General features: G+C 36.8%; 1 protein-coding gene across 1 annotated transcript in view; it reads left to right on the top strand.

The window, feature by feature from the left end:
• The window catches only part of LMTK2 (lemur tyrosine kinase 2), a 44,531-nt gene that overhangs the window by 3,683 nt on the left and 14,057 nt on the right, over positions 1–26,791 (top strand). The window contains exons 2-7 of the mRNA XM_030002059.2: positions 11,405–11,529; positions 12,329–12,473; positions 14,269–14,342; positions 14,890–15,008; positions 16,409–16,496; positions 24,477–24,610. Of these exons, the coding sequence (XP_029857919.1) occupies positions 11,405–11,529; positions 12,329–12,473; positions 14,269–14,342; positions 14,890–15,008; positions 16,409–16,496; positions 24,477–24,610 (685 nt within the window). The remainder of the gene's footprint in view (positions 1–11,404; positions 11,530–12,328; positions 12,474–14,268; positions 14,343–14,889; positions 15,009–16,408; positions 16,497–24,476; positions 24,611–26,791) is intronic.

Raw genomic sequence — 26,791 nt, 5'->3', positions numbered from 1 at the left:
CATTTACATTCAGGCTCTCTTTCTGTTCTTCTGACTTGGATTTCCGTACTTGACCTTAATTCAGCTGCCTCTCCAAGAAAGCTGAGAATCTGAACCAAGGGTATATGTGTAATGTCAGACAAAGTATTTCTGTCATCTCTGTGCTATATGGAGTCTTTGCAAATACAAACTAACAGGGACTCAAAAATATTCTCATTTTCCTGTAAAACTTGAATAGGTGGTAGCATTTTTAGCAGGTGTGTTCAATTTTACATTTGTAATGAATTGGGTAATCTATTCAGTCAAATTGAGGCAGCTGAACTGGTGCCTATATGTTTTCTTGGTTTGTGCTGAGAACTTCAGTCTTGAGACTTCCCTCCTGGACCAGTTGAATATCATGGCAGTGAGTCCTTGCTGATGAGCTTGGTCACATACAATCCAAGAAAAGATGCTTAGAAATTGGTGTATAGTATCCAGAGACACCCATCTACAGTATCTGGATGTTCATGCGGCTGTATCTAGTATAGTCAGCTGGCCATAGATGACAAGTTAAAACTTTGAGATTAAGTCACTGTTTTTTTATTTAAGAGGAGTTCTCTAGCATGTGTATACTCTTGGGAAAATTGTTGCTTTGGCTTGATGTTTCTCTTGGAGTTCTGTCAGACTGGGGCCCAATTGTGGTTGTAGCCTGTGGTTTGGTACAATGTGAAATTTATGTGACACTTGCATGTAATAAGAAAAGCAATTTTCTAGGCATATGCAAGTTAGTGACTTGCATCACTTGAAGTTAAGAAAAATCTTGCTTGTAAAGTGGGGATTTTAATTAGTGATATATACTTTTATTGGGAGTGGTCTTTCCTCCTCCTTTCAAGCACTAAACTTATTTGCTTCTCCTTATATTTCTTTTTCTAGCTTCTGTCCCAGACACCTAATAATTGTAGAGCTAGAGCTGCTAAGTTGTCTTTTATCTTTTGTTTTTATCTGTGAGTTTGTGACTCTGAGGTAAGAAGCCAACCCTGACTCTCTGGCCTGCAGGAATGTTCCATGTAAGGCTTTGTTCACAGGCTTGGTCTACTTTCTGTGCCTCTGGCTGTAAAAGTGTCTGCATTTCGCTACAACTAAAGCAGCCCCTATAGGAGCAGGTCACTTTTTGAGGTTGTTTCTCACACCTTGAATACTTGGGTGTATTTAATAATTCCTTGGATATTGTTGCAGTGTGCTATTATTAAGATAGCCCAGATCAGAGGCAGTCTAAAGGTATGTTGTCGTAGCATCAGGCACAGGTCATTGGTTTGAAAGGGCCCATTAGTTAGTGCTGGTTTTGCCCCAGATCCGGTATAAAAAGAGGAATTTGTGTTTTGTAGTGAGATCCAACATTCTGCTTGAAAAGCGTGGAAGACAAAGTTATATTTTGAGGGGCTAATGAACAACTGTCAGGCAAATTTGAGTAGAAGTAATTTTCTGGACATTTGCTGTAGTCTGGTTTCAGTTGCTGTCCATGCATGGTTTACCTGTGCAGGATAAAGAGACCTTTAGTCAGTATAATGCCAGAGGCTGCAAAAATCATAGTTTTCTGTTTCAGTCCTAACATTCCAATTCTGCAGCAGAAGGACAGCACATGGAGTACTGGAGTATTCCTTAGATTTATTTTGGGTCTGCCTTTCTACTTGGTGTGTGCATATAGTATCTGGAGCTTGATGTGGTTCTGGATACTATTTGCAATACCTTCGATGCTTTTATTCCTCTGTATAAACTCTTTGTTTTCATTGTACTGCTGTTATGAAAGGTCTTGAGCAACATCAGTGGTACTAGAAACAATTTGTAGATGCTTTTATAATCAGAAATGTACAAAGTGTGTCAGGATAGCTGTTTCCATCTACATGTGTAGTTTAAGCACAGCCTGTAGCAAGATATTGTGCTACATGTAGCTTAGGCAAGGTGATGGTGTGAAGCAAGTTATGTCAGTGAATTGTCTTCTGAGGGATTTTTGGTATGAAATGCTGGTACAAAGTAACGTCTTGTCCAACACTGCTATGCTTGGAAAAGTTCCCTTAGTGGTAAGGAAACATCAGTGCAGTGACTTAACAGTGATGTGACTTTTTTAGGACTACCTTTGCACCCTGGGACTTCTTTGGTATGAAAGGGATGTAGAAAATTTTAACAGTAGACTTAATGAGTGCTGGCTTTTAAGCTTTCAGTCTTAAACCAGGTTCCAGATCCAGATCTTCAAAATCGATCATTCTTTCTATGGCACATTCCCCTTCCTAGGGATCCTTCAGGTATGAATAGGGATGAGAAATGGAGCTGAATAAGCTCTTTTGGCAAAGTGCTGCTCCTTTCTTTCCCACATTTCTTAACCCAGTCGTACATTGGAGTCGGAAATGCATCTACTGTAAAATCAAGATTCTAGAAAATCCCATCACATGAAGGTTGCATTTATGTATTTCTTTCACATGAACAGAAAGAAATTAGTCTCTTCAAAACCAGTATATCTTAACAGGTTGTATTCCTGTCAAACGATGCAAGAAAGAGATACTGATGTTTTGCTTTCCATGCTGCAGGTACTTCTGATGGCTTGAGATACCATGATGTGTAATTTTCTTGTGCTTCTTTAAATGATTGTGGTCTACCCTGTTTAAAAAAAAATAAATAAATCTACAACTCCTGTGCCTTGCTGTTGGAGAAATGGTATAGCAGGTGAAAACATACTGCACTTGAGCAGGAATTGACTGTCAAAACCAACATCTAGCAGTATAGAATAAAGTGTGCTCTGCACAATTTATTTTTATATATCTATATACACACACACACTTAAGAATCAGATGGTATCTTTGCAAGATAATGATGCTACCCAGATTTTCCAGAGACCCTGTCATGAAGGCACAGGGTACATAATTCTTTAACATGTATATTTTTTACCTTGTCTTAAGATGCCTTTGTGCAAACATGAGATTCTAACACTGAAACTTCAAACAGATCTCGCTCTGTAAACACTTGAAGTGCTAGCCTATATTTAGTCCTTATTAAAATTGAGCAGTGTGCTGTTGTGCGAGTAGTTCTTTGACATACTGGGAAGACTTGTAGGGTAATAGAATAATGACAGAAATGTGAAATTAACCCCAGCTCACAGTTTTACTAGTTACTAACTGTTCAGCCAACACTCAGGCCAGAACAAGCATTCAGGAAAAAATGAGGATCAGAGCTGTGTTGTTCTGAGGGTGCTGTACTACCTGAGAATCCAGCATTTCCCCAGATATTCTTGCCTTAAGATGTGTAACCTGTGCCACCCTTGCATACAAAGTGGACTTAAGCAGCTGTAGAAGCTCATTTGAAGCACACTGTAAAAGGATTTAGGGGGAGCATGGAATAAAATAGTTTGAAAAAGTGTTGGCTTAGATTGCAGGATAGACTTCTTGTATTCTTTTTAAGGTCAACTGGGAGGACTGAGATAATTTGCCAGGAATTGTTGTCATACAGAGTTATACATCCAGTTGTGATAGGAAGTAGCTAATATTTCTTGAAAGTATTGTAACTTGTTGCATAGGACAGTAATGATTTCAGGGTCGTGTGTCCACAAAACACATTTAACTATGAAACTGGCTTTTGTCACTGTAGAGCTATATCCAGAACACAAGGTGGGTTGGAGGAACATGTCAGAGGTGTTTTTATTGCCTCATGGGGGAAAAACTCTGTAGGAAATTGCCCCTTGCTGTCTTCATTATGCTTACTTCTGATGATTAACTGTTGTAAAGAACTTATGGTTTTTCAAAAGAATTGTCTGTGCACATGTATTGGCCTTTCATCCTACCCACCTCCCCCATGAGGAACTTAAATAATAGAGTTCTAGGATAAGATAGGCATTGTAATGGACAGGTTGAGTAGGGAGGTGAAATGTTTCAATTTCTGTCTAGAATAATATAGTAACACAGTAACTTGTATGTGATTTTTTTGCTGTTGTTGTTGTTTTTAAACTTTAATTTTTCCACACTGCTGAAAGTCTTGTCATCTTATATCCTTCCAAGTGTGAGACTTTGATTTAGGCTATGTAACGCAATTCAGATTTAGACAGGAAATAGTTTTATTGACAAACTGTTAATTACTGCTGCTTGTATTCAGAAAGATTAAATACAAGTGTGCACAAGTAACTTGGACAGCTGTAGTTTTAAGTCCTTAAGAGGTTTTTTTTCCTTGAGACTATATCTAGTAATTAGGATTTTCCATAGTTGTAAGGAAGAAGGGAAAATAAAATCGGGTGATAAAGTGCTTTTGCATAAAGATATGTTTGTAATATCCATACTGAAGGTTACTTCTGTTAGTTATGCAAACTTTGCATTATCCGATATAAGGCTAGTAATAACATTATGAGAGGATAGGCTTTTGAAATAACTCTCTTCAGTTAATAAATTTTTCAGTAGTTTGTTCCAGATAATTTTTATTTTTTTTAAACTTTAAATATTTTGTGTTTTCTTTGAATGGCAATAAGTACTAAAAATCTGAAAGCTGAAAAGTTCAGGTATAAACTGAGAACCTCCTTAAAGTCCCTTAAGGAGTGTTATATATATCTGTTCTTGGCGATTTGCTCAATGAAGGAACACTCACAGTCTCTGCTTGAAATACTTGGGGCATTTGGAAATAGTTTTAGATTTCATTAAGGTGCTGGCATTGTGTTGAGGACATAAAGTCAATAAGAGTCATCTGAGATCTTGGGTATGTTTCTTCTTGTTGTACTGGTAATGACCATTAAAATCAAAGGACTGTCTGGAATTTGGAGTGCCTCTCTCATCCTAAAATTATCTTCCCCCCCCCCCAAGAATGTCTGAAGTGCAAATAACATTCCTTCAAAACTTGTGGCTTTATTTGCTAGTGTTGTGTCTTAGTTGAAGGTTGATGGTGATTTGAATGCAGTTCTAATGTAGTATTTTAAAGCCTATTGTAATATAGCATTGCACAACTACATGATGGTACTGCACACATTTCTGCTGAAACTTATTCTCAAAAATGATGCTGGTTTTTGGCTCAGTTGTTAAATGGAGCGTAGCAGGATAAAATTGAGATGATGGGAATGCAGTAACTAACGGAATGAGCTCTTGAGGTTGGTGGTTTTTTTGTGAAATACAGGAGTTGCAATGCATGTTGTGCTTTACTTTGTCATACAAATAAGATACTATATGATAGATGTGTCTAAAATTGCTTTGAATAGGCTTTTGTTTTAGTATTCTACCTGTTGCCTGTAGGCCTTCAGAATTTATAGACCTGGCTGTATTGGTTTTGTGCCTATTAGTAGCAAACCTCTGAAGATTTCAGGGAGTAAATAAATGCAGGAGAAACCCTTTGTGAGGAAAAGGTAATGATCTGAATCTGACTTGTGAAGAACTGGGTAGGAGTCGACAACATGTTCCCACTTAATTGCTGGCATAGAAGAAAATGACAGCATTATTTAGGAAAGTTGGGGTAGCTTTTAAAATCGTATTTATCAAAACCCCTATAAATTAGGGTGATATTACACTTTTTGATCTGGCTACATTAATATCCATTAAATGCAGAGTAAGTAAACTGATCAAGTTTATGAAAGATACCATGGAAGTAGCGAGGGAGCAGAGTTAGATTGCATCATTCATTAGTATTTTAAAGGCTGCTGTGTTCCAGCTTGGTGTTGTAAAGTAACATCCCTGTTCATGATCATATAATTTGAGGGTGTCCAAGAGACAGTTTAAGTGACTACTGTCACGCTAGATTTGTGCTAGAAATAGTTATAGCTATTAGTGCAGAACTGCCATTTATATAGCTGCTCTTGAAAGAAAAGAGGCTCTTGCTTATGCAGTGGGACTGTTGTTGCATAGCAACTACTGTGCTGAAAGCTTAAAATCAGATGCTCCCTTGAAGTTCACTGTGCCCTAATAATGCTTAATTTATCTGGGCCTTGCACTGCCTTTATCACAGTAGCGAATGTCTTTTATTAGTGTACTCAGTAATGTCTGTCACGTATGTTTACTTTTCTTTTTTCCCCAAGCTTAGAACTGTGTTGTTTCTTGCATTTTTTTAGCCCAATTTCCTGAAAGTTGAGACCTTAATAACACTATTAATCACATTGAACCAAATCTGAGAGAGTCGGAGTTCAAGCGTCATGGCCTTTCATAATCTGGTAGTAGAAGAAGGGCAGATCTGCCATCCCTCACATGGACAGGCAGTTATGTCTGGTCCTGTATCGTGCTGAGTGGTGGCTGTTGGTTGGCAAGCGAACATGGATGGACCACTTGGCTAGCTGGCTTGCCTGTTGCTCCTAATTAATGGTAGCAAAGGAAGCCACAGGTGGATGACGTATGTGGGTATTTGAAAGTATTGCGGGCAGACCAGGAAATTAGATAGAGAAGGAAACTAGTTCTAGTGAGAAACAAACTTATGTTTGCTTAGTTGTTCCATTTGGTAGTCAGTGAATTTTCTTCTGAAGAAAGTAGACTTGAAAGAAACTTAGGAAGGTATAGAGAATCCTGGCTTATATAAATTACTTTGAAATATACTTTGTATGAAAATAACATTTTTCCACCCCTTGAAACATGCTAATACATACTGAAGTATATGTTCACATGCCTATACTTGATCCTGAGAATGCCAGCATAATTTATCATCTTTGTTTTTTCAGTGAGCACGTTCATGTACTTGCCTGCGTACAGGGTTTGACTTCACATGTGCTGTGCTCAAATTTAGACTTTAGTGTAAAACTCGCTTATGAAATGTCAGTCTTCAGAGGTGCTGAAGAATCTGCTTCAATAGCTGTTAATTACCTACCTACCTCAGCCAGGGCTTTGAATTGTTTGTGATACCATGTACTTTTAAAAAGTGGGTAAATAACAGCATAGAATCAGTATTTAATACTGTGAGCCTTTGAAAAAAGACCTTATTTTCTGTGTTGATAATTTAGGACTATATAGATGCCAATTTGAGATGGAACATTTACTAGCACAGAGCTCTTTGTAAAGCATTATGTTGTGTTAGCCTTGCAGTAACACCTATAGTAACACAGACACACTGCATCTCCTGCTTATTTTAATGTAGTAGTGATATAATCCAGGCCTCTGCCTCCTGCTTAAGTAGTTTGGGTATACCAGACCAGAGTAGTCTAGACTGTATTAACTGACAGGAAGCCTTATATTGTTGTCATTTTATATATAATATTTCTTGGATCTGTTTTGTAGTTCCCTTCCTAAAGAACAGATTCTGACTTCTGGATAGATGCTAAGATGTAGTAGGTTGTTACTGTGTAGGGTTACATTAAATATGGTAGGTTTTTAAACTGAGGTGATACGCTGAGTAAATTTATTAAGTTCTCTACTTTTAGAATCTATTATGTTAAGATTCTTAACTTCTGCATTCATTATGAAATTGTGAGTGATATTTATTGATTTTTATCTAGGTTTAGATTAAAATTAATTAAATTTACGATGTATTTTAACAGGTTTTTTTATTGAGGAAAACTTGTTTTCTGTAATGACTATATAAAATGGTCCTCTGTGTTTAATTGAACGGCTTGCTTTCTGGTTGCTTTTTTGGCCAGGATCTTGTAATAAATAGATGTTGTTCCTTCATACTTTCACAATTTACAAACAAAAGGAGGTATTAAACATCTCCTACCTTTTCAGTTCCGAGTCATTTTACTAAGCTCCAGTGACTTAATCATTGGATGGAAATAGTTGAAAAATGCAAAAGAGGTTATACTGCAGCAGATTTTTCAGCACTTTGTCAAACACCAGTTCCAATACTTAATCAGTGACTTCCATCACTGAATATGTATTTATGCAAGCTATTAAAATAACTTCACTTATAATAAATTTTAGCCCAATTACAGGTTGCCATAATTTTATATTTAATTTTACATTCATTTTTTTAAAGAAGTGCAAATTAAAAAATCACTTATTAATGACTATGTGAGAGACTTCAAAGTTTATCCAAATAGAGATGGATTCTGTAATTCTTAGCAAGTAGCTTGTATGAGTCATCTGAAATGCTGTTCTGTAAGTGTTGCAGAAACTTGCCCATTATAATAGGTGTTTTTCTTGTATTAAAGCATCTTTTAATAACTTTGTATGTGAAATTTGCCATGTGCTTTTGGAAGTTTAGATGACTTCTATCTTCTTAATGAACTGTTAATGGTTAGCTGCTTTTTCAGAGGTGATCTTTGCTTTCCCTTTTTTTAAAAAAACTTCATGATTTCCTTGAATTAATTACTGTTAGTTCACACACTTTCTTTTCTTGGGAATTAGAAAAGGTCTATAAGGTTAGAAAGTAACATAATGAAGAGCAGCAATATTTTTTTTTCTGTATTCATTCCAGGACACTTAAAGGAGATGCTTTTGTTATGGGGAAGAGTGTAACTTGCATAAAAGACTTAGATTTTAGGCTTGATAAATGTGCAGTTTTCTTTACAGAAGGAATTCCAACCAAAACACGTTGTCTTTTTCATATAAAATAACTGAATACGTGTGCAGTGTATCTAATGTACAATAAATGCAGCTTATGATTGTTAGTGCTCGTTATGACTCATTTTGAGTTAAATAAACCAGAAAACTGGCATAAGACCACCAGGAGCTTGAATCCTCCTAGATGGATTTGCTGTGATAACTTGTAACTTCTGGGGTGGTCAAAAGTGGGATCCTAAGTTAGAGTGAGCATGATAATGTTTATGTAAATACATATTGTGGTCATGCTGCTGCAGTTGTGATAGTCCACGGGCACATGTAAGAAGTTTGTAGGCAGAGATAATAACTTGTACTAGACCAGCTAATATGATTAGAATAGATGTATTTTTGGGTGCCTAAGCCCCTTGTGAGGCCTTGAAAAGAAGCAGTAAGATTGAAAGCAGTAAAGCAAATTTTGAAGAATCGCTCTAATTTTCAGTAGAGGCTGGTCAAAGACCACCTAGAAGAAGATACAGTATTTGGAGCAGGGGAGGATGCTAATGAGAAGTGATAATGGTCATCTCCTATGGGGAACAGGAAGACACTGTAAAATTAATGTTAGCTATGTGGGCATCAAAAAGGAGATATTACAGTGTACCATAAACCCAAAATAAAAGTTTGATAGCTTTTTTTTTTTTAAGTGTTTTATATACTTGACAGCTGAGGTGTTCTATACCTCCCTCTTAAGGATCTGGTCTGAAGTTAGTCTTTGAATAGCAATGTTTTAAGACATGCTAGTAATGCATTCTGTGAATAATAAAACATGTTCTTGATGTCAGAGTTCATCGTGTAGTGATTTGCTTGGCTAACTTTCCCAAATGCACCCGGTACACTGTATGAAACACACTAGGCACTTCAGGAGTCTTCATCTTCTACTGGGAGGAATATATATTGTAACTGTGATGTGTTCCCAAGTGTTTATTAGTCAGGGAAAATTTGCATCTGTTCAGTAGGTAGTCTGTGGTGAGCTGACGTCTCATTTCAGTGAAGTTGGTGGCGAAGGTGAGGAAGTTGTTTGGAAATTAAGTGGGATGGTTTTGGAAAAATGTCTTTAAAATAATAATTTTAATTAGTAATACCTGGTAACATAAATATGTTTACTTTTTTGTAGTAAAGCTACCCTTTATTATTTGGTTTCAGTTAGAAGTTCAAAGGAATCTCTTAAGTTTTATCTAAAGCTATATTACCTCTGTGTGTGTGTTACAGTAATTTAGCTAATGACTTCACAAAATGCTTATATTTGTGGTTTAGGTAATTCTCAGCCTACTTGGTAAGGTTACTGAACATCTGAAGGAAGTAAACATAAGTCAGCTGTTACCTTCCCCTTATTTTTCCATTTGTAAGCATCAACAAGAAAAGTGTGTTATGACTTGATTTAAATGAATATAAATTGTTCTATTGAGAGCCCTTTTCAGAGATTTTTTTTTCTCTTCAGAATTTTGACTAAAAGGTGGTGAGTAGCCTCACATCGTGGTTGACCGGTGTTTGAACAATACATAATATCTACAAATGGAGCGTTTATGTTCTCTAATGAGTTTAGAATGCTAGAGCTATTGCAGAAACTAGAAACAGTATCACTTGTTTGAAAACCTTCCTTTTTGGTTAGCTTTTATTGTTGTATAGATAATATTCTTAATTGTGCACAAAATAATGTGATCTTCTGAATGTATGCTAACACTCTAAAGCTATATTTTGATTATATCAATTTACTCTTTGCAAGTAATTAAAATAAGTAAATATTCTCTAAACATTCTGTGGAATATGGTGAAAAACTGTAGCTGTTTCTGAAAATCTCTTCATTACTTTTTGTAGTTTTTTTGAAGGTTTAAGAGGTAGGTGGACAAGTTTGTCCCTTAACTAGTGATCAACTTCTGATTTTCTTTATTTATGAGGCTTCATTTATACTGTATTTTGTTGCCAGATGTTCCATTGATACTTGGACATTCCCATAAAATCCAGTCAGTCCAAGTCACCTGACATTGTTAAACTTTAACACTGAGGTAATACCTAAATATATCTTAAACAGATATGGTCCAACTACTCTTCCAGTACTTGTGGCACTACTCATTTAAAAAGCAAAACAAAACCAAACCAAACCAAAAACAAACCCTCAAGATGTGTGCTGCGGTCTCCTAGGGAACTACATGTCTTTGTTCCTGACTAAAGATGAAAACAGGGATGAAAATAGGTTTAATTCCCCTGGCAAAGACTTAAGATTTTTGTAAAATGCCACTCAAGGCTTTTTATCCTGTGTGAGTAATAATAACCTGACTTAATCATAGACAATGTGTTGTAGAATGTTTATATATAAAATTTTGGAAAATTATTTGGAAGTGTGTTTGCAAAATGGTTAGGGATTGTGTCTAAAATTCTTGAAATGGAGACGAATCACCTAATGAATGACAAGAAATAGAAATTGGGGTGGAGCTGATGAGATCTGTTGCACTTGTGAAAGCAACTTGTATATTTGGCAGACTGTCATGAGTGCGTTTATTGAAAGAGACAGTACTGCCTTATAGTAATATATTTTAAATTTGTACACAGTTTAAGTGAGGATTTCTTCTAGCTGCCTTTTCTCTTAGGACAGGCATTTTAGCTCATGGGAAATGTCTTCAGAAAGACCAGATTTCTAATATCCATGTTTAGTTAGCTATATAAATTTGTCGACTTAAGCAGAATCCTGAGGCTTGGGGACTATCACTGTTCATCGCCTACTTTGGTAAATCATGCTGGCTGTGGCCTCTTAGCTCGAGTCCAGTAAGCACAGAACGGTGCAGGCAGGTGGTAGAGCATAGATAGATTTTTGCCAGTATGTCCTTTCTGTTCAGTTTCCTCTTATTTTTGATCATATCCACAGAGTTAAATGTTCAAATGCCATGTTTTAAATAAATGCAGATGGATAATATGTTTTGAAGGAACTTCTTAAAATGCTAAACATATTTATATAATACTACATACATATTTATTTCTAGAAGAAGGAGCTACAGCTGAAGTTTCCTCATCTTTTGTGATTCTGTCTATATGTACTCTAGTAGTACTGGTAATACTGCTTGCAAACTGTGTTTCCTGCTGTAAAGACCCTGAGATAGATTTCAAGGTAAGCATCTGAAGCTACAAATATATATATGTGGTATTCTTTGCTGCATTCTGATATCCAAAATACTTACTTGATTATTTGTGCTAATACTCTGCAGTTATTGACACTTCAGTGTCACTGTACATTCTCTCTTCTGAAGTAGCCAGCAACTGTATTTCTACATACTGTAAAGTCTTGCTGTAACCATTTATTTTAAGTACTTGGTCCATGCTGCAGTAAGTATCTTTAATGTCTTTTCAAAATCATTACTAGCTATCAGGATCAGTAGTAGAAGTATACCCTTGAGACAGTTTTACTGTAAAGAACCTTTTTGTTGTTTTTCTGTGTATTCTTTTAGGTTTTTTTTCTTAGTCTGCTGACAGGGTTTAAGACACTCCTGTCAAATAAGAATACCGAAGATCGATATCCACTGTAGCAAAACTCTGAAAACAGTTACTTTTGGAACATTGTTTATTGGTGTTCCTAAAATTGAGTTTTGCTCTCATTTCTAAATGGAGAATATTTGACCTCGGCTGTTCATGGTAATTCGTTCAAATCCAGGGATAGCATTTAAAGTAAAAAAACAACCCCAAACACAAAAACAAAAACAAAAGCCCCCTTTTTGTTAAAAGCAATACTTAATACTTTAATCTCTTTAAATCAGTAATAAATTGAAAATAAGGAATAGAAAACTAAAATCTGTCACTGTCCTTGGAAGAAAGCTAAGCCGCCTTAACATTGCTCATTTAAACTAAAAGAAATATGTCAGAGCTAATTTTAAGACAAAGATCAGCTTGTTTACTAACTTTCTTTTTTGCAGGAATTTGAAGATAACTTTGATGATGAAATAGATTTTACACCTCCAGCAGAAGATACTCCATCTGTTCAGTCTCCAGCAGAAGTGTTTACTCTTTCAGTTCCCAATATTGCTTTACCAACTCCCTCCCAGTTTCCATCTCGTACAGGTAAGATACTTTTTTTTAATGAAAAAACAAAAGTAGGCAATTTCAGTGTCAAAAATGGAGTGTAGCCAATTGTTTGACTTTACTGAAACAAATTAATTGTTACAAACTTACATAAACTGAGTAAACATATTTTGCAGGGTTTAGGATAAAATGTGAAATATTACTTAAAAAATGTTAACTTATGGCAGGGTGCCATGTAGGGTAGCTTAAGAGAATGAAATTAGCTTAAATAAACCTCTCTAGAGTACTTTGTTATGCCTCTGTATACCTAAAGGGTTTGAAATACTCTAGGATGTTAGTGACTTCTGCTCTTCAGTGGTGTTTTTCATGGCTAAGTTGTCATTGGATTTTAGCCATTAGCCTTAAATGGAAGCAAGAGTTGAATCTCTTCCTTAACAGCAGTGCTCCTGTTTCAGCTGCATCACTTTCTTAATGTCACTGTAGACTTTTCATGCTGTAAATGTGGTGATGTTAAGACAGAGCATTAGATTTCTTTTCCCTATGTGAAAGGTTTTTTGGAATGTATTCTTTAAAATACAATTTTTGTAAAAAGAAGCTTAAGCATCTTAAATATTACAAGCATAGTTTAGCATAAAGTAGTTCTCATATGCTACTTCACATACACTTTTTTCACACACATTGCTTGTGTTGCTTAATCATTAGATGTTCAGGGAAGCTTCTAGTAAAATTTCTGTACCTACAAATTTCAAGAAACTGTCGGTGTGCCTTTTAATACAAAAGAAATGTTACTTCTCAGTATTTTAGTGACTGAGGGGAAATTATCTGTGAATAATTTTATGTCAGCTATTCTATGTTACCATAATTGTTAAAACTATACTTTCTGTCCCTAGAAGTTATTTTGCCAGAAGTAAGGCATTGTACTTGAGTAAGGTACACTGCTAAAATGTAGTTGTACTGATAAAACCTTCTTTGTGCTTAGGAGCGCATTGACAGTGTATTATAGAGCTATAGCTGTTCTACTAAAATAATACTGGTGGAAATGTGGTTTATGGAAATAAAAATGTGGGCTAGAATTCTCAGACAAGTAGTAATGATGGAAAGTTTTTGTGTACCTCTTTTTATTAGTGCTTCTAACCAATTAGGTGGCAGAGGGATCAACACTGCTGAATCTTTTTTTATAGTATAGAGTCTGCCATTGTTACTGTCCATCGTCTGCCAAGATCTGGGTCTTGTTTTCTATCCTTTCCCTCTCTGGGCTCTTTACGTGAAGTATTTTTAGTCAGAAAATGTCCTCCTTCCAGATGGTAGCTATAAGTAGGACAGTTGGGTTGAAGAATAAAGCAGTGAAACCCTTTCTCTTAAAACAGTAACTCTCTCTATAACTGTAAATGTTAAGATGTACAAGGAGTTAGTGTTGTCTTGGGTTTTCTTCTTTTATTTACATAGGAAACTTTTGTAAGTAGGTTATTTGCTCTACCCAACTACAGGGTATGATACACTGTTATACTGGAATTAGAACTCAGTCTTTTTGCTTCCTTATTGAGTGTGTTAAAAAATTAAGTTTACATTTCATAAGGAGATTCACTGTGTTTTTGTAGAGGGTGTATTCTAGTACAGTTTAGAAGCTGGAGTTGAGAAAAGTTTCACTTGAGTGCTGTTGTCACAATCTTACCTTCATACTTTATGTATGTTTAACTAGGTTTTGTTGCTTGGTCTGAATGTATGCATGTAATTTGGAATAAATATTGCAGGAACTTGCATTATTTCCTCAACAGTTGATAACTTTGGCCGAGTGGTTTGATACGTGTTACATTTTTTTCGTTATATATGACAGATGGATCAAAGTCTCAAGTTGCACGTCAGAGTCTAAACTACATCCAGGAAATTGGAAATGGCTGGTTTGGAAAGGTGAGAAGTTATCTCTTAATTTTGTATTGCAGTTTGAGTCAATTCCTAACTGACTAGGCTACTGTATTTCCTTTAAAGTGGTACTCTTAAAAAAAGAAAAAAAAAAAAAAAGAGTAATAGCATAAGAAAAACTGAAGTTGAAGTTAGATATTTCCTTGCATACACTTTTTAGCTGTAATCACAGCACTGATCTGTGCTGCTTTAATTTACATGTAGCTTCTTACTAGAATTACTTACTAGGTAGACAACATCTCACTTCTGTGGATTTGAATTAATACATTCCTGTTAATACTGATTTTTTTCTAGGAAAAAATCTTAAGTAAATAAGTGGTCTTCACTAGAAAATGTGTTTTCTGAAAGTTGATGAGTAGATCAGTTGTCAAGATTTATTAAGTATAGGTGTTTTATTATCAAAGCTCTGCATGTGTTAACAAAAAAGCCAGAAAATCTTTCTTAGAGCAAGTTTTTAGCTCTTGTTTTTCTTTGCAAGGAAACTCCAAAGTTTTTTTTCCCTCTGATTAAAGACACAATGGTTCTTTTTTTTCAGGTTCTACTTGGAGAGATCTACAGAGGCAGTAGTGTAGCAAGGGTAATAGTGAAGGAGTTGAAGGCAAGTGCAGGTCCCAAGGAGCAAGAACAGTTTTTAAGAAATGGAGAACCATATTAGTAAGTAATGTTTCACAGCTTGGTTAACTTACACACTTCGTACTACTGCGTATGAATTACGGACATTTCTTTCATTCAGTGTTACTGTGTCTGCATGCCCTCCCTTACAACTGAAATGCTTGTCTTTGAAAAGTGAAATACAGTCAATCCAAACTGAGCAAAAGTTGACTTTGCTTAGAAATAAAAATAAACCCTTTGCTTAAATGTGTTTGGTAGTTATTGTTCATGAGTGGAAAACACACTTGGTTTGGTTTATCAGATTTTCTTCTACAGCTGTTTGGAACAAACTCCTGATATTGCAAACTAACCTTATGCCTAATTACTTGCCTCTGAGAACTGAGGTTTAACTCCTGTACTTGGCTTTCCTGTTAGAAGCAGGGAAACTGACAACACTGTGTCTGTTATCAGATACACATTAATTTCTTTAAAGTTCCCATTTTCAAAAAATTAAATGCAATGTAGTGATAAAACCTAATTTTGTTCAGGTAGCTTGCAAGGAGACTTGTGCACAAAAAAAACAAACCAGAATTACACTAACTTCAGTTCAGTAGTACTCTAAATTGAGAAATCGTTGATCTGACTGGAAATGCCAATAAAACAGGATTGTTTGGTGTTCTCTTCCTCTTGCGTTACCCTTGGAGGATACTTGCTTCTAGGAGTTGAGTCTTTGTATTCTAGAAAGGAATTTGGCGTATTAAAGGGAGTGTAATTTATCTTCCTGTGTTTTGGGAATAGTGAGAGTTCTCTGAAGAGCTAACTGCCACAAGTTAATGGCTTTTGTAGATGACTGAAAAAGAGGCCTATTGTAGTTCACCAGACATACCTCATAGTGTGGTTTACCTTTCCTGAATATGCTACAAGCGAGTGGTCGTAGAGAGCTTTCTATTCTTAATGCTTTCTAATGTCCTAGTTATATTTGCATTTAGGCTTAAATTGTTGGCAGTTGTCAGAACAAGAATCTCATGCCTTCTGCTGCATTGACACAAGTGTTTCTGAAGCAATTTAGAAAAAGTAACTGATCTGGCTGGGAACTAACCTGGCTAAAAAAAGGTTTAGCTTTTAGCCAGATTGGTTTCATGGTGTAGTTCACGAACCAGTTGCATGCACTTATTTTTGGTATAAGGGATGGTGGGAGGATGGGTGTGACTTTCTTGTGGCAGTGCTAGCTTTTGTGGTTTTGAGATCCTCTGAGTTTCAGCTGCTCTCAGTGATATGCTGCAGCAATACAAAGGTGCAAATGGAATCTATGGCTTTGGACACTTGCACCTTCTGTTTGTGCCGCCCCCGCCGTGCCAATGTTATATGTTGAAACTTCTGGTAGGGATTTCAGCGTGTGGAGTTATACTGCAAATAATGTGTACTGTGATGTTTCTGGCTTTAACTGTATTTTTTCACTCCAGCATTCTTCAGCATCCAAATGTTCTCCAGTGTATTGGGCAATGTGTGGAAGCCATTCCTTATCTCCTAGTTTTTGAGTTCTGTGACTTGGTAAGTGCACTTACACAAATGGCTGCAGTTGTTTTTCCATTGGTGTAAACTGTATGTAGCATATTTACTGCCCTTCACTCATGAAATGATTCTTTTTCTTTCTGGGAAGTTTTTCGAATAACCAGAATTTCAGAAGACAGACTTTTTTTGGTTTAGAGACAGACCACAAGTGTAATTTTTTTTTTTGTTTATATTCTTTTCAATTCATTGTGTAAATTCTAGGTGCTTGTGGAATGTTCTGAAGTGTAAAATAGCTGTTCTTTCTTTGATAATGGAATTAGTAGTCTCTTTCAGTCTGCCTATGTCATGTAACAGGGAGCTTGGAGGGGAAAGGAGGTCATCGAAGGAAGCTTTTTATTGTAGTCCAGTATCGCATGCACATGCTCACATCACATCCTGAATTCTATTTGCTGTCTGTGCAACCTTAATATGCTTTTATTACCATTTCTATGAAAACGTTAATTGAGGAAAGAATTTCTCCCTTCTGCCTCCCCCACTCTAGAGTGCCCAAATTTTACCCATGCTGTGCAGCTTTGGGCTAAAATGCAATGGTGGGCTCATGTAGAATCAGTAATGTGTATTGTAATAGCTAGAACTTTCAGTATCATCCTATTCTCTTCCTGATCCTTTCTGTTACTGTATTCTTCTGTTCCTTACTTTCTTATCCTTCTTTTCTTTCCCTCCCTAAACAACTGCCTTGTTGTGCTTCCTGAACACCAAAAGAAATGCTGAGAGCACGAAGAGTGAAGGGTGTTCTCACTGCTTTCTGCCCTGCTGTTAGTGCCACAAAGGACACTGAAGCTGGGAAGGATAGTCACACAACAAGCCTTGCTCAGCCACTGCATTCCTAGGCATGTGTTGGAATTCATGTGAATGTTGTGAGAAAGGGGGTGGCATGCATGTATAGAAATTTTGAACTGTGCCCAGTATACACAGAGTCTTCAGAGACTAAAATTTGGATATGGTGATGGATCCATGGTCTGGAAAGACTTGAATTGCTTTGTTGTAGTGTAACACATTATTAAAAAACAAACAGAAGTCCAGGTGGCTATCTGAACATTGGCTCAGTAGCTGCTTTTAAAGTTTGTGGTCTAGATAGCATTTAAAGCAGAGTTCCTTGGAAAATGTCAAGACAGAAGTGAACTCAGAAGTGCATGTATGTTAAGAAATAAGTAAGATAGTTTGCATTTATAAAACTCAGCAAGATCCTTTTTTACCAGCTTCACTACTACAGAATTTTCCTTTAAACTCAGGTGCACAAATATGGTTCTAGTTGCATCAGTTGCCTCAAGCAGTTTAAATAAGAGTTAACATGAACTTTTGAGTTTTCTTGAGAAAAAAGAAAGTTAATCTGTGACCTTAAACTATATTTTTCATTACTGCTCTTTTGCTCAAATTTATTAGCTGTGGTAAATTAATGAGGCAGAAGTGCTGATAAAATCATTCTTTTCTAAAAGGAAGAAACACCTGAACTTTTTAAGCGACTGATCAAAGTGAAATATTCTGGTTTTGCTAAGAATTAAAAAGTAGGTGCATAAGCTTAGCTAGATAATGGTTTTTGTAGTTTTTCAATATGTAGAAATAGAATACTTCTTACTGATTTTTAAACCTGCTACTCAAATTGGAGGTTCTTTAAAAGGACCCTTGAAAGACAATTGCATTTCATAGAGTCTTAACAGATATACATCCAAATCAGATTTAATTGCTGCCATGTTTTTAAATAGTTATGCTATGTAATCCAACTTTGAATTTGAAGATGGAGTAACTTTAAAGATTGCCCTACTTTAAGTATACAGGGAAAAAATAATATCCTTGTTTGATGCCTGATGATTAATGCCAGAAATTGTCGTGATCCTGCAGAGTAATCTGGAAAGGATTTTACTTAAGGGGATAAAATAGATTTTTACTTTAACTGGGGGCAGTAAGCTTGACAGCCAAAGTGTTAGTTTTATAAATTTGAATGTAGTTAGGTAATTTCTTTGGAATGGAAGATAAATGTCTGTGTTGATTTCTATTCCAAGTGAACTAAAACTCGGTTTTAGAAAATTATAGTGAGTTAAACATGACTTTCATACTGAAAGTCTGGCTCACTTAGAGTTCTTACTTGGTAGAGCTGAGTATCTCCTAGACAACATAGTATTTTATTCACTGTGCACACAAATATACAGGGGCTAGGCAGACAAAACTGTTCATGTGAATAGTTTTATGCAGAGATTGAGATGAGTGCAGTAAGTTAGCTCAGTATTGCTGTATGTCACTAACTCTTGTTGTAGTCCCAGGGCCTGGTGTGGGAGGTAGCAATATTGGAGTGAGGGGAGAGGAGAGATATGAAGGAATAAATGTGAAGTAAGCCAGACGGCATCATTTGGAATAGAAAGTATGGCTAGATAGCTTTTTTTAGTAGACAGGTTTTTAGTGGAGTGTCAGTAGGCTGATATTCTAGAAGCTGCTTTGTACCACTGTGGCTGGGATGGCAGTTACTTGGATTTTTCAGGCTTTTAGTAAGTGATCTTAAAAGCTGGTAGCTTCTTTTGTACTTTTTTTTCTGAAATTGGGTAGATCAGGGGTAGCTTCTTTTGAAAGCTGGTAGCTTCTTTTGTACTTTTTTTTCTGAAATTGGGTAGATCGGGGGGTATGGAGGTGCTTCCAAAACACGCAAGAGTCTGATTCTTCAATAGAAAGACCGTAGGGGCAGACACAGTTGAAGTGGTTTACTAAAGGTTCTAGTGTCTGTGATGACTATATATTGTTCAGATGGGAAGGATGAGAAACATGTTGCTGTTTTGCTAGCAGTAGTATAATGCTATGCTAAAGCTCTTTACCTTGTGTTACTGGTTGTATATGTATATACAACAAAGAATAAACTTGTTTTAATCCCTTGTAATTATGTGATTAAGAACTTGATGGTAAAAAGGTGGCAAATTTTTCAATTGTGTTGGATAGGAAATTTAAATGTCTTCAGATGACAAGTTCTTTTGAGGCTTTCAGCAACGTAGACCTCATTTTGCAAGTTTGGCATATTAAGTAATGAAAAATGTGGCTATTCTGCTGACCAACACAGTCTAGAGGGTACAGTGATTGTTTTCTTCGCACTCCTTCAAACTTGTAGCCTATCACAGCATGTCCCCCTTTTGCAACTTCTCTTGCTAGGTTTTGTGGCCTTTTTAGGGCCACTTGACCTTGTCTTGGCTGCTGAGGCAGCTCTGTTGGATTATCAGTTCCCAGGCTCCTTGGCACTGAAAGGCCTTGATCAGAGGCACTGGAAACTGTAGTGCAGAGATACTGGAGCTAACTGTCACGGTAGCAATGCTGAATGTCATGCAGGCTAGCTTACTTGTTTTCTTGGCCATATAAACTACTTTTCTGTTACTCAAGATTGCTTGGTTGTATATGCAGTAAGTGTATTGGCTAACACTTAGCCTCTTTTATAATGTAATCCAAGTTGCTTCGTGTCCGCTTAGGAGAGCTGGGCAAGAAGCAAGAGAAGTCAGTTGAACATAAGTGATTTAAGCTTTTAAATCCTAATTTTCCTTTGCCTGTGTTAAAATTGTTTAAAAAATGATAAATATAAAAAGAAATGCTCAGTAAGTTCTTATACCCCCTCCATATTAGTTTGCCTAGTATGTTGGTGCAGTCTTCTATGAATAGTTAACTGTTCACTGTTAAACATTGTAGAATGATGCCAGGTTAAAAATAGTGGTAGCTGGCTTATTAACTTTAATATATTACTCAGCTGTGCGTGGCCAGCATTTTGTCAGCACAGCAAATCCTCTAATGGATTGACATAATTTATGAGTAAAGGAAAATTATTCAAATGTGGAAGTAGCATGTATATTGTGAGGCTGATTTGCCTATCAAATTCTTACAGAAATTCTTTAAGTCTTGCAATTCCCTGAGCAGATGAGATCAGCAGGATGCAGTAATTGCCTAGAATGCCCTGTAGATTGCTTTAGGGATGTTGCTGTTAGTGGAAGGTGCCTGCCTGCAGTGGTTGGTTCTTTCTTTTGTTTGGGCTTTTTTTAATTACTGCCACTTGAAAACATTATCTTCAAATCAAAAAAGAGTCTGCGATGAAAACTTCTTAACCAAAGAGTTCAGCAAATCTGTTTAATAATCGTAGTCAATATCTCTATGAGGCAAATAGCAGATATATCAGTGGTGTGTGGTTTAAAAAAAGGTGTGTGTGTGTGTGTGACAATTCATGACAACTTCAGAAATCATGTCTGTTGGGTTCAAAGACTTTTTGTGCTTTCAGAACTGTTTAATATCTCTTAAACTGACATATGTCTAAACAACTTTCTGATAGTATAGGTGCTCTATACCATACACCAATTTCAGGCATTTTAATGGTAGTGACTGCAGGTACTTACACTGCAAAGCAATGTTGGAGGGGGAAGGCAGGGGTAGTATTTTTACTTGTCTAAGAACTTCAAAAGGGGCAATTACGTGGTAATGTGTGACTTGGCAGGTGGCTTTCCAACTTGGTAGAAAGTGTTCAGTAGACATAATTTGGTGAACTCTCTACACTTTTAAAACCCTATCATCAGTACCTACTGGTTTAAAAAGTCATGTCCGCTATTTGTTTGGATGTTCATATGAACCAAATACGGAATTTGCACAAACAAGGAAACTACTGAAGAGTACTGCGTGCAAATCTGCCCCCGGCTTCTAGCTGTTACAGAGAACAAGCATATTAAGATTTACAAAGGTGGCTGAACTGATCCTGACTAGAACTGAGAAGGATGGGAGGAAAGGCAAAATTTAGTTCTTCGTGGAGTCCCAGGAGAGGAGGGAAGAGGCAGAGTGGCAGAGGAAGTTGGAGAGAAAGCGGAGCCTTCCTCAAGGATGATTATTGAGCTTTTTATATTTAGGTGTCTGCACAGTGAATTTTGCAGAACTGTATTCAGATACGTGTAACCTTTGATATTTACTGTGTTAAAAAGCCTGTCCAGTAAAGGGCCATTTTGTAGCCCATAAAATAGTATGGGAATAGTATTGATGTATTGCTACTGTCTGCTTGTAAGCGGGGAAGCATCATAGGGTAATTCAGGCTAGTAAGGAGCTCAGGAGGTCTCCACTCCAAACTCCAGTGTCAACCTGAGGTCAGACCAGATTTCTTGGGGCTTTGTCCAGTTGGATCCTGAAAACATCCAAGGATGGAAACTGCGCGGTCTCTCTGGGCAACCTGTGCTTCTGCTCCAGTGTCCTCATGTGGAAAACATTTTCCTTATACTCAGTCTGAACTTCTCGTGTTTCAGCTCATACCTCTTGTCTCATCCTACCTCTGTGCTCCACAGTGAAGAGCCTGGCTTGGTCTTTAATAACTTCATACGTACTGAGCAGCTGCTATCAGGTGCTTCCAAAGTCTTCCTTTCTCCAGGCTGAATGAGCCCAGTTCCCTCAGCCTCTCCTCATGGTGAAATGCTCTGACCCCCTGACTGTCTTGGTGGCCCCTGGTGAACACTGAACTCATTCAAGTTTGTTGTCTGTCTTGTTTTGGGGCAGCCAATACTGGACACAGAATCTAAATGTGGTCTAAGAAGTGCTGAATAGAAAGGGATAATCTCTTCCCTTGGTCTACTAGCTATGGTCCTGTTTATGCAGCCAAGGAGCCTGCTTGCAGTCTTTGCTGCCAAGGCACACAGGTGGTTGATGTTCAGCTTGCTGTCTACCAAGATCCCCAGGTCCCTTCCTGCAGAGCTGCTGCCCCGCTGGTCAGTCCTCAGTTTGTATTGTTGCATGGGGTTTTTCCTTCCCAGGGGCAAGACTTTGCATTTGTCCTTCTGGAGTTTCATAAGGTTCCTGTTGGACCCTTCTTCCAGCCTGTTCAGGTCACTCTGGATGGCAGTCCAGCACTTGAGTGTATTCATTGGTTCCCCCCAGTTTGGTATAAGCAATGTCCTTTTAAAGCAATACCAAAAAATCCTGTTTTATATTTTAACCTTGATTGTAGCCTTAATTAGAATAGAATGGGAAAATAGAACCAGTATGTTTCAAGGTGCTTGATTTAATAAAAGCTGTATTTCCTACAAAAAAGTGTGCTTACGTGAATTATTTAGTAAATAAGGGATGCCACACAGCACTACTATTACTAATGCATTTAAAAATTAAAAAGTAATTCCTTGGTGCGTTTCAGGCATTCTAGGAACTTAATCTACCTGGGACAAACCCTAAGTAACCAGTTGCTGTTTTAATGAATGACAATTCTGGAGAGTTTGACTTTCTTCAGGTGCTTGCTGCCACCTAGAGTCAGTTAAGCTCGGTATTTTGTACTTAGATTCGTTAGACTGTGCAGTTGGGAACCTATGTCTGTTATGGACACTGTTTGTTTTGTAGTTCCTTGGAACTCTGCTCTAGTAAATCTGCTCTGGCAAGGTAGAAAGATGTGGGTGTATTTATATATAATGTTTATACATATATACATGAGCCAGTATGATATTAAAGCTGTAATTGTAAGTCAGAAGAATCTTTCAGGAAACATTTTTAAAAATGTAAATCTGTAGGATGTAAATATGTAAATGTTACCTAATTAGTAGCTGAAAACAGGATAAAGAGAATGTAATGAAGGCTTCTACAACATTAAACAGTGTTAGAAGTTATGCATGCTTTCTCACAAGGTGGTATAGCTACTTGCAGCATAAGTAGTACGTGTAAAGCAGATGAAGATAGAATAGCTGCTTGTGTGTCCTGTAGAATCTATTAATGTTTTGAAAAATTAAAATGAAGTTGTTTTACATAGGAGCAGCGTCTGCTTTAAGCAGACTGTCTGTCCCATTGCTGCTTATTTTATTAAATATAACACAGGTTTGCAGCTGTCCAGCCAGATACCTCAGCTATCACTGCACTGTTAGATTTTAATGCACAGCACAGACATCTACTGCTTGAACTAATAAATTGTAAATTGTTGACCTCGATTAACCATGTTAAGGAGGAATGAGTTGCTTCAGTTGTAGCTCTATGATGTACATGAGCACCAGAGGAACAGGAAGTTTAGTGGTCTTCAGTCTTTTCTGAACATTGGAGTGCTTTTTAGCCAGTGCAAAGACTGCCTTCTTGTCTGGTCAATCTCAAGACTTCCCTTCAAGTGTCCTTCCTGGCTCAAGATTTAGGCAGACAATGGACATGGACAGCTAGAGCCCAGAATGTTATGCTGGTGAAAAGTTGTGATGTAATATGTTGTGCAGTCTCAGTACAAAAATACCCTCTGAAGTAATTTGCTAAACTTCCAGAAAGTCCGTATTTTAAATAACAAAAATATAGAAGTGTTAGGTTAAAAGTCCAGCTGTGAAAGTAGCAAGAGTGGCATGAGAAACTTTTCCTCTTCCCTTGCTTGCATTCACTTACTATAGTCTTTCTTTTCCTGAATGTTGGACAACTTTCAGTTATTTTCCCTCTGTTTCAAAGCTGTTCTTTTTTTAGTCATTTATGCGATGCTTCTGCAGGCTCATTAATTACGTGTCTGTTGCTCAGCTTTGCCTAGGTTCAGTAAAACTGCTGCCATCATCTGAATTCTTTGACTGGAGTGGGGTGTATTACCATGCTTTTTATATCTAAAGCTCTGGTGAGCTGGCAGTGTCTGAAACCCTTTTCTCTGGTCTTTCCCTTCCATCCCCTTGCAAATTTCAGACAGTCAGCTTTGCTGATTTGGAGCACTTGAAAATTCATCTCATTTAAAAACAGAAGCTCATCAAGCTCTGTTTTTTAATGGAAAGTATTATTGTATGACAGTTAGGTTTTACACGGCAGTCTGATCTAGAATCTTAATTACTAAATGATTTGATTAAAAACCCATAAAAGGACAATACCATACACCTTAGATGACTTCTGTAAGAATCCTTATGGAAAGTGGAAACTTGAGGAGTTTTTTTTATTAAGCACAAATTTGGTTAATAAGTAATGTGGTTAGTTGGTTCTTCATTAAATATTTTTCAGGTTCAAACAACATACAAGGCTGATAAGTATTTTCAACTTCTTTTCCAGGGTGACCTAAAAACGTATATCTGCAATGAGCAGGAACATATTAAAGGAGATTCACAAATAATGCTGCTACAGAGAATGGCGTGCGAGATTGCTGCTGGACTTGCTGTAATGCATAAACATAATTTTGTGCATAGGTATGCTTTCCAGATGAATTGCTTTTAGTTACGATGCACTCTAAAATTCATGTAGATATTTTAATTAAAATCCGTGTGTATTGAAGATTGTGTTTTAACAAACTTCAGTCTAACTTACGTATCCTAAGTCATGAAGGTGTGGTGTTCATGAAGATGCTAATCCAACAGCAGTGGTGTGGTGTTACAGCTCCCACCTGGCTGAAAGCTGATCACCTAATTCTTAGGTTTGCAGCCTATAGAACAGAACCTACTGCTAAGCCAATCCAGAAGATGCAGTTGTTCGATTAATTCTTGGCCAAGTTAAATTTGTTTTGTTTATTATGGGGGGAGGGATGTTAGAATTTTGTTAGAATGAATCTTACCTGCTGTGTATTTTTAATAGATTATAACAATTTAGAACTTCTGTTTGGTAATCTGTTACCTTTGTTACTAAAAAGGGGGGAGGAAAAAAAAAAAGGAAAAAATCTGACTGAAGCAAGTGTTCTCTCACTGAATTATTGTTTATGTAACCTTTTAATCTTCAGTAACAGAGGTAGTCAGATTTAGAAGAAATCATAATGGGAGAACAATTTTGTTAGGGTGGAAAAATGCTAAATTTCTTTATTTTTTAATTAAAGTTAATGCAGGCAATAATGAAAGAATGGGAGTAGTTATAAAAGGCTGGAGGAAAAAGTGTATTCATGAAACTAATTGCTCAGAAATATGCCAAAATTAATTTTTTTTTGCTTTAAATGAAAAGGTGTTAAGGAACTGGAAGACATCAACCTTAGACTTGTAATGACTAAAATATTAAAGAGTACTTGCTCCCCAAACATGGCTTACCCGATAAAACCTTGGGTATCACAAGATAATTTATTTTGGTTTTATGTTGGGTCAGTCTGTTCTTTGCTGTAGAAACAGCACTTGCATCATCCCTTTCAGCAAGTTAGGAACTTGTGCTAGAGCTTATCAATGCACATCTTGCTACTTAGAGAAAGCAGAGACCTTGTGTTCAGGGAGAAGCTGAACTATCAAACTGAAGTCTTAAAAGGTGCAGGTGTAAAACAACAGCAAAACCCTGAGAAAACCCCAAAGTCTGGACATCAGCTGGAGGCTGATGGGCAGAGCTATTCTTTTAACCTGTTTAACAGTTTCAAATGACTTGAAGGTAGTACCAATTGTACCTGTCAAACTGAGTGATCACTGTTTCTTGTATTGCAGCAGCATAGCTCTGTAGGTATTTTACAGTACATTTTCAGTGAAATGCAGTTAAACTGGATAAATAGTTATTCTGTGGATCTGCAGGATTCTCATTGTAAATGTTTACTTCTAGCAACAGTATCCTGATGCTGTCAGAGTAAGTGGTAAAGCTCCAGCATCAGTGATTTTGTTGTTAGTGGTAAATTCAAGCAGCCAAAATTTTATTTTTTCTTCCAGGATATTTATTTAAATAATATAAAACAAGTTGAAAAGCTTTGGGGCATACCTGAGGGTTACAAATGTGTTTCTGACCTGTGTAGTTCTATGACTCTGGGAAGGAAAACATTTTCTTCTTTCTTTGAAGTAGGGAAACTGTGTGGCTTTCAGACCGTTTGTACTTCAGAGACTTTTTTTTTTTTTTTTTTTTTAAGCCACACAGAAGCAAACCAGTGCACTTAATTGCCTGGTACCCTTCTGTGAAACTGAGAAGTGAAATATTTGAGCAATTAGTCTGCAGAGCTCTTTGCTGTCACAGCTACAGTTCCATAGTAAGTGTGCAGCTTCGTTAAACTTGCGTAAATTTCTGAGTTTGAACAATGGGTTTGCTAAAACAGCTTCTTGGTGTTATTACAGCAGCACTGCTGGCTCTAAGTACTTGTGGTCTGGTTTATGGTGGAAACGGGAAACAACTTCTGCGTGTATTCAAGAGCTTTTTGATTTGTATATTAGAGGACTTTTATGAAATACATTACTTGTTCTGATGGTCTTTTTCAAAGACTATCTGTAGTTCTAGTTTGTGTGTAATGTATGGTTTTGTTATTTAGAGGAACTTAACTGTAGGTGTAAGATACTACTATTTAGTGTCATATTGTAAATTAAGTATTTAAACCCGGTATGAATTGTTGATAGATTTTGCTTATGACAATTAAAATACAAGACACGCAATGATAGGTGTTAGGTAAAGAGGGACCAACGTTACTCTAGAATGCGAACAGCCTAAGT

This window comes from Aquila chrysaetos, chromosome 25 (genome assembly GCF_900496995.4).
Source record: "Aquila chrysaetos chrysaetos chromosome 25, bAquChr1.4, whole genome shotgun sequence".
Lineage (NCBI taxonomy): Eukaryota > Metazoa > Chordata > Aves > Accipitriformes > Accipitridae > Aquila > Aquila chrysaetos.
Note: the sequence above shows the minus strand (reverse complement) of the source record. Positions and strands in the feature narration are given on the sequence as shown.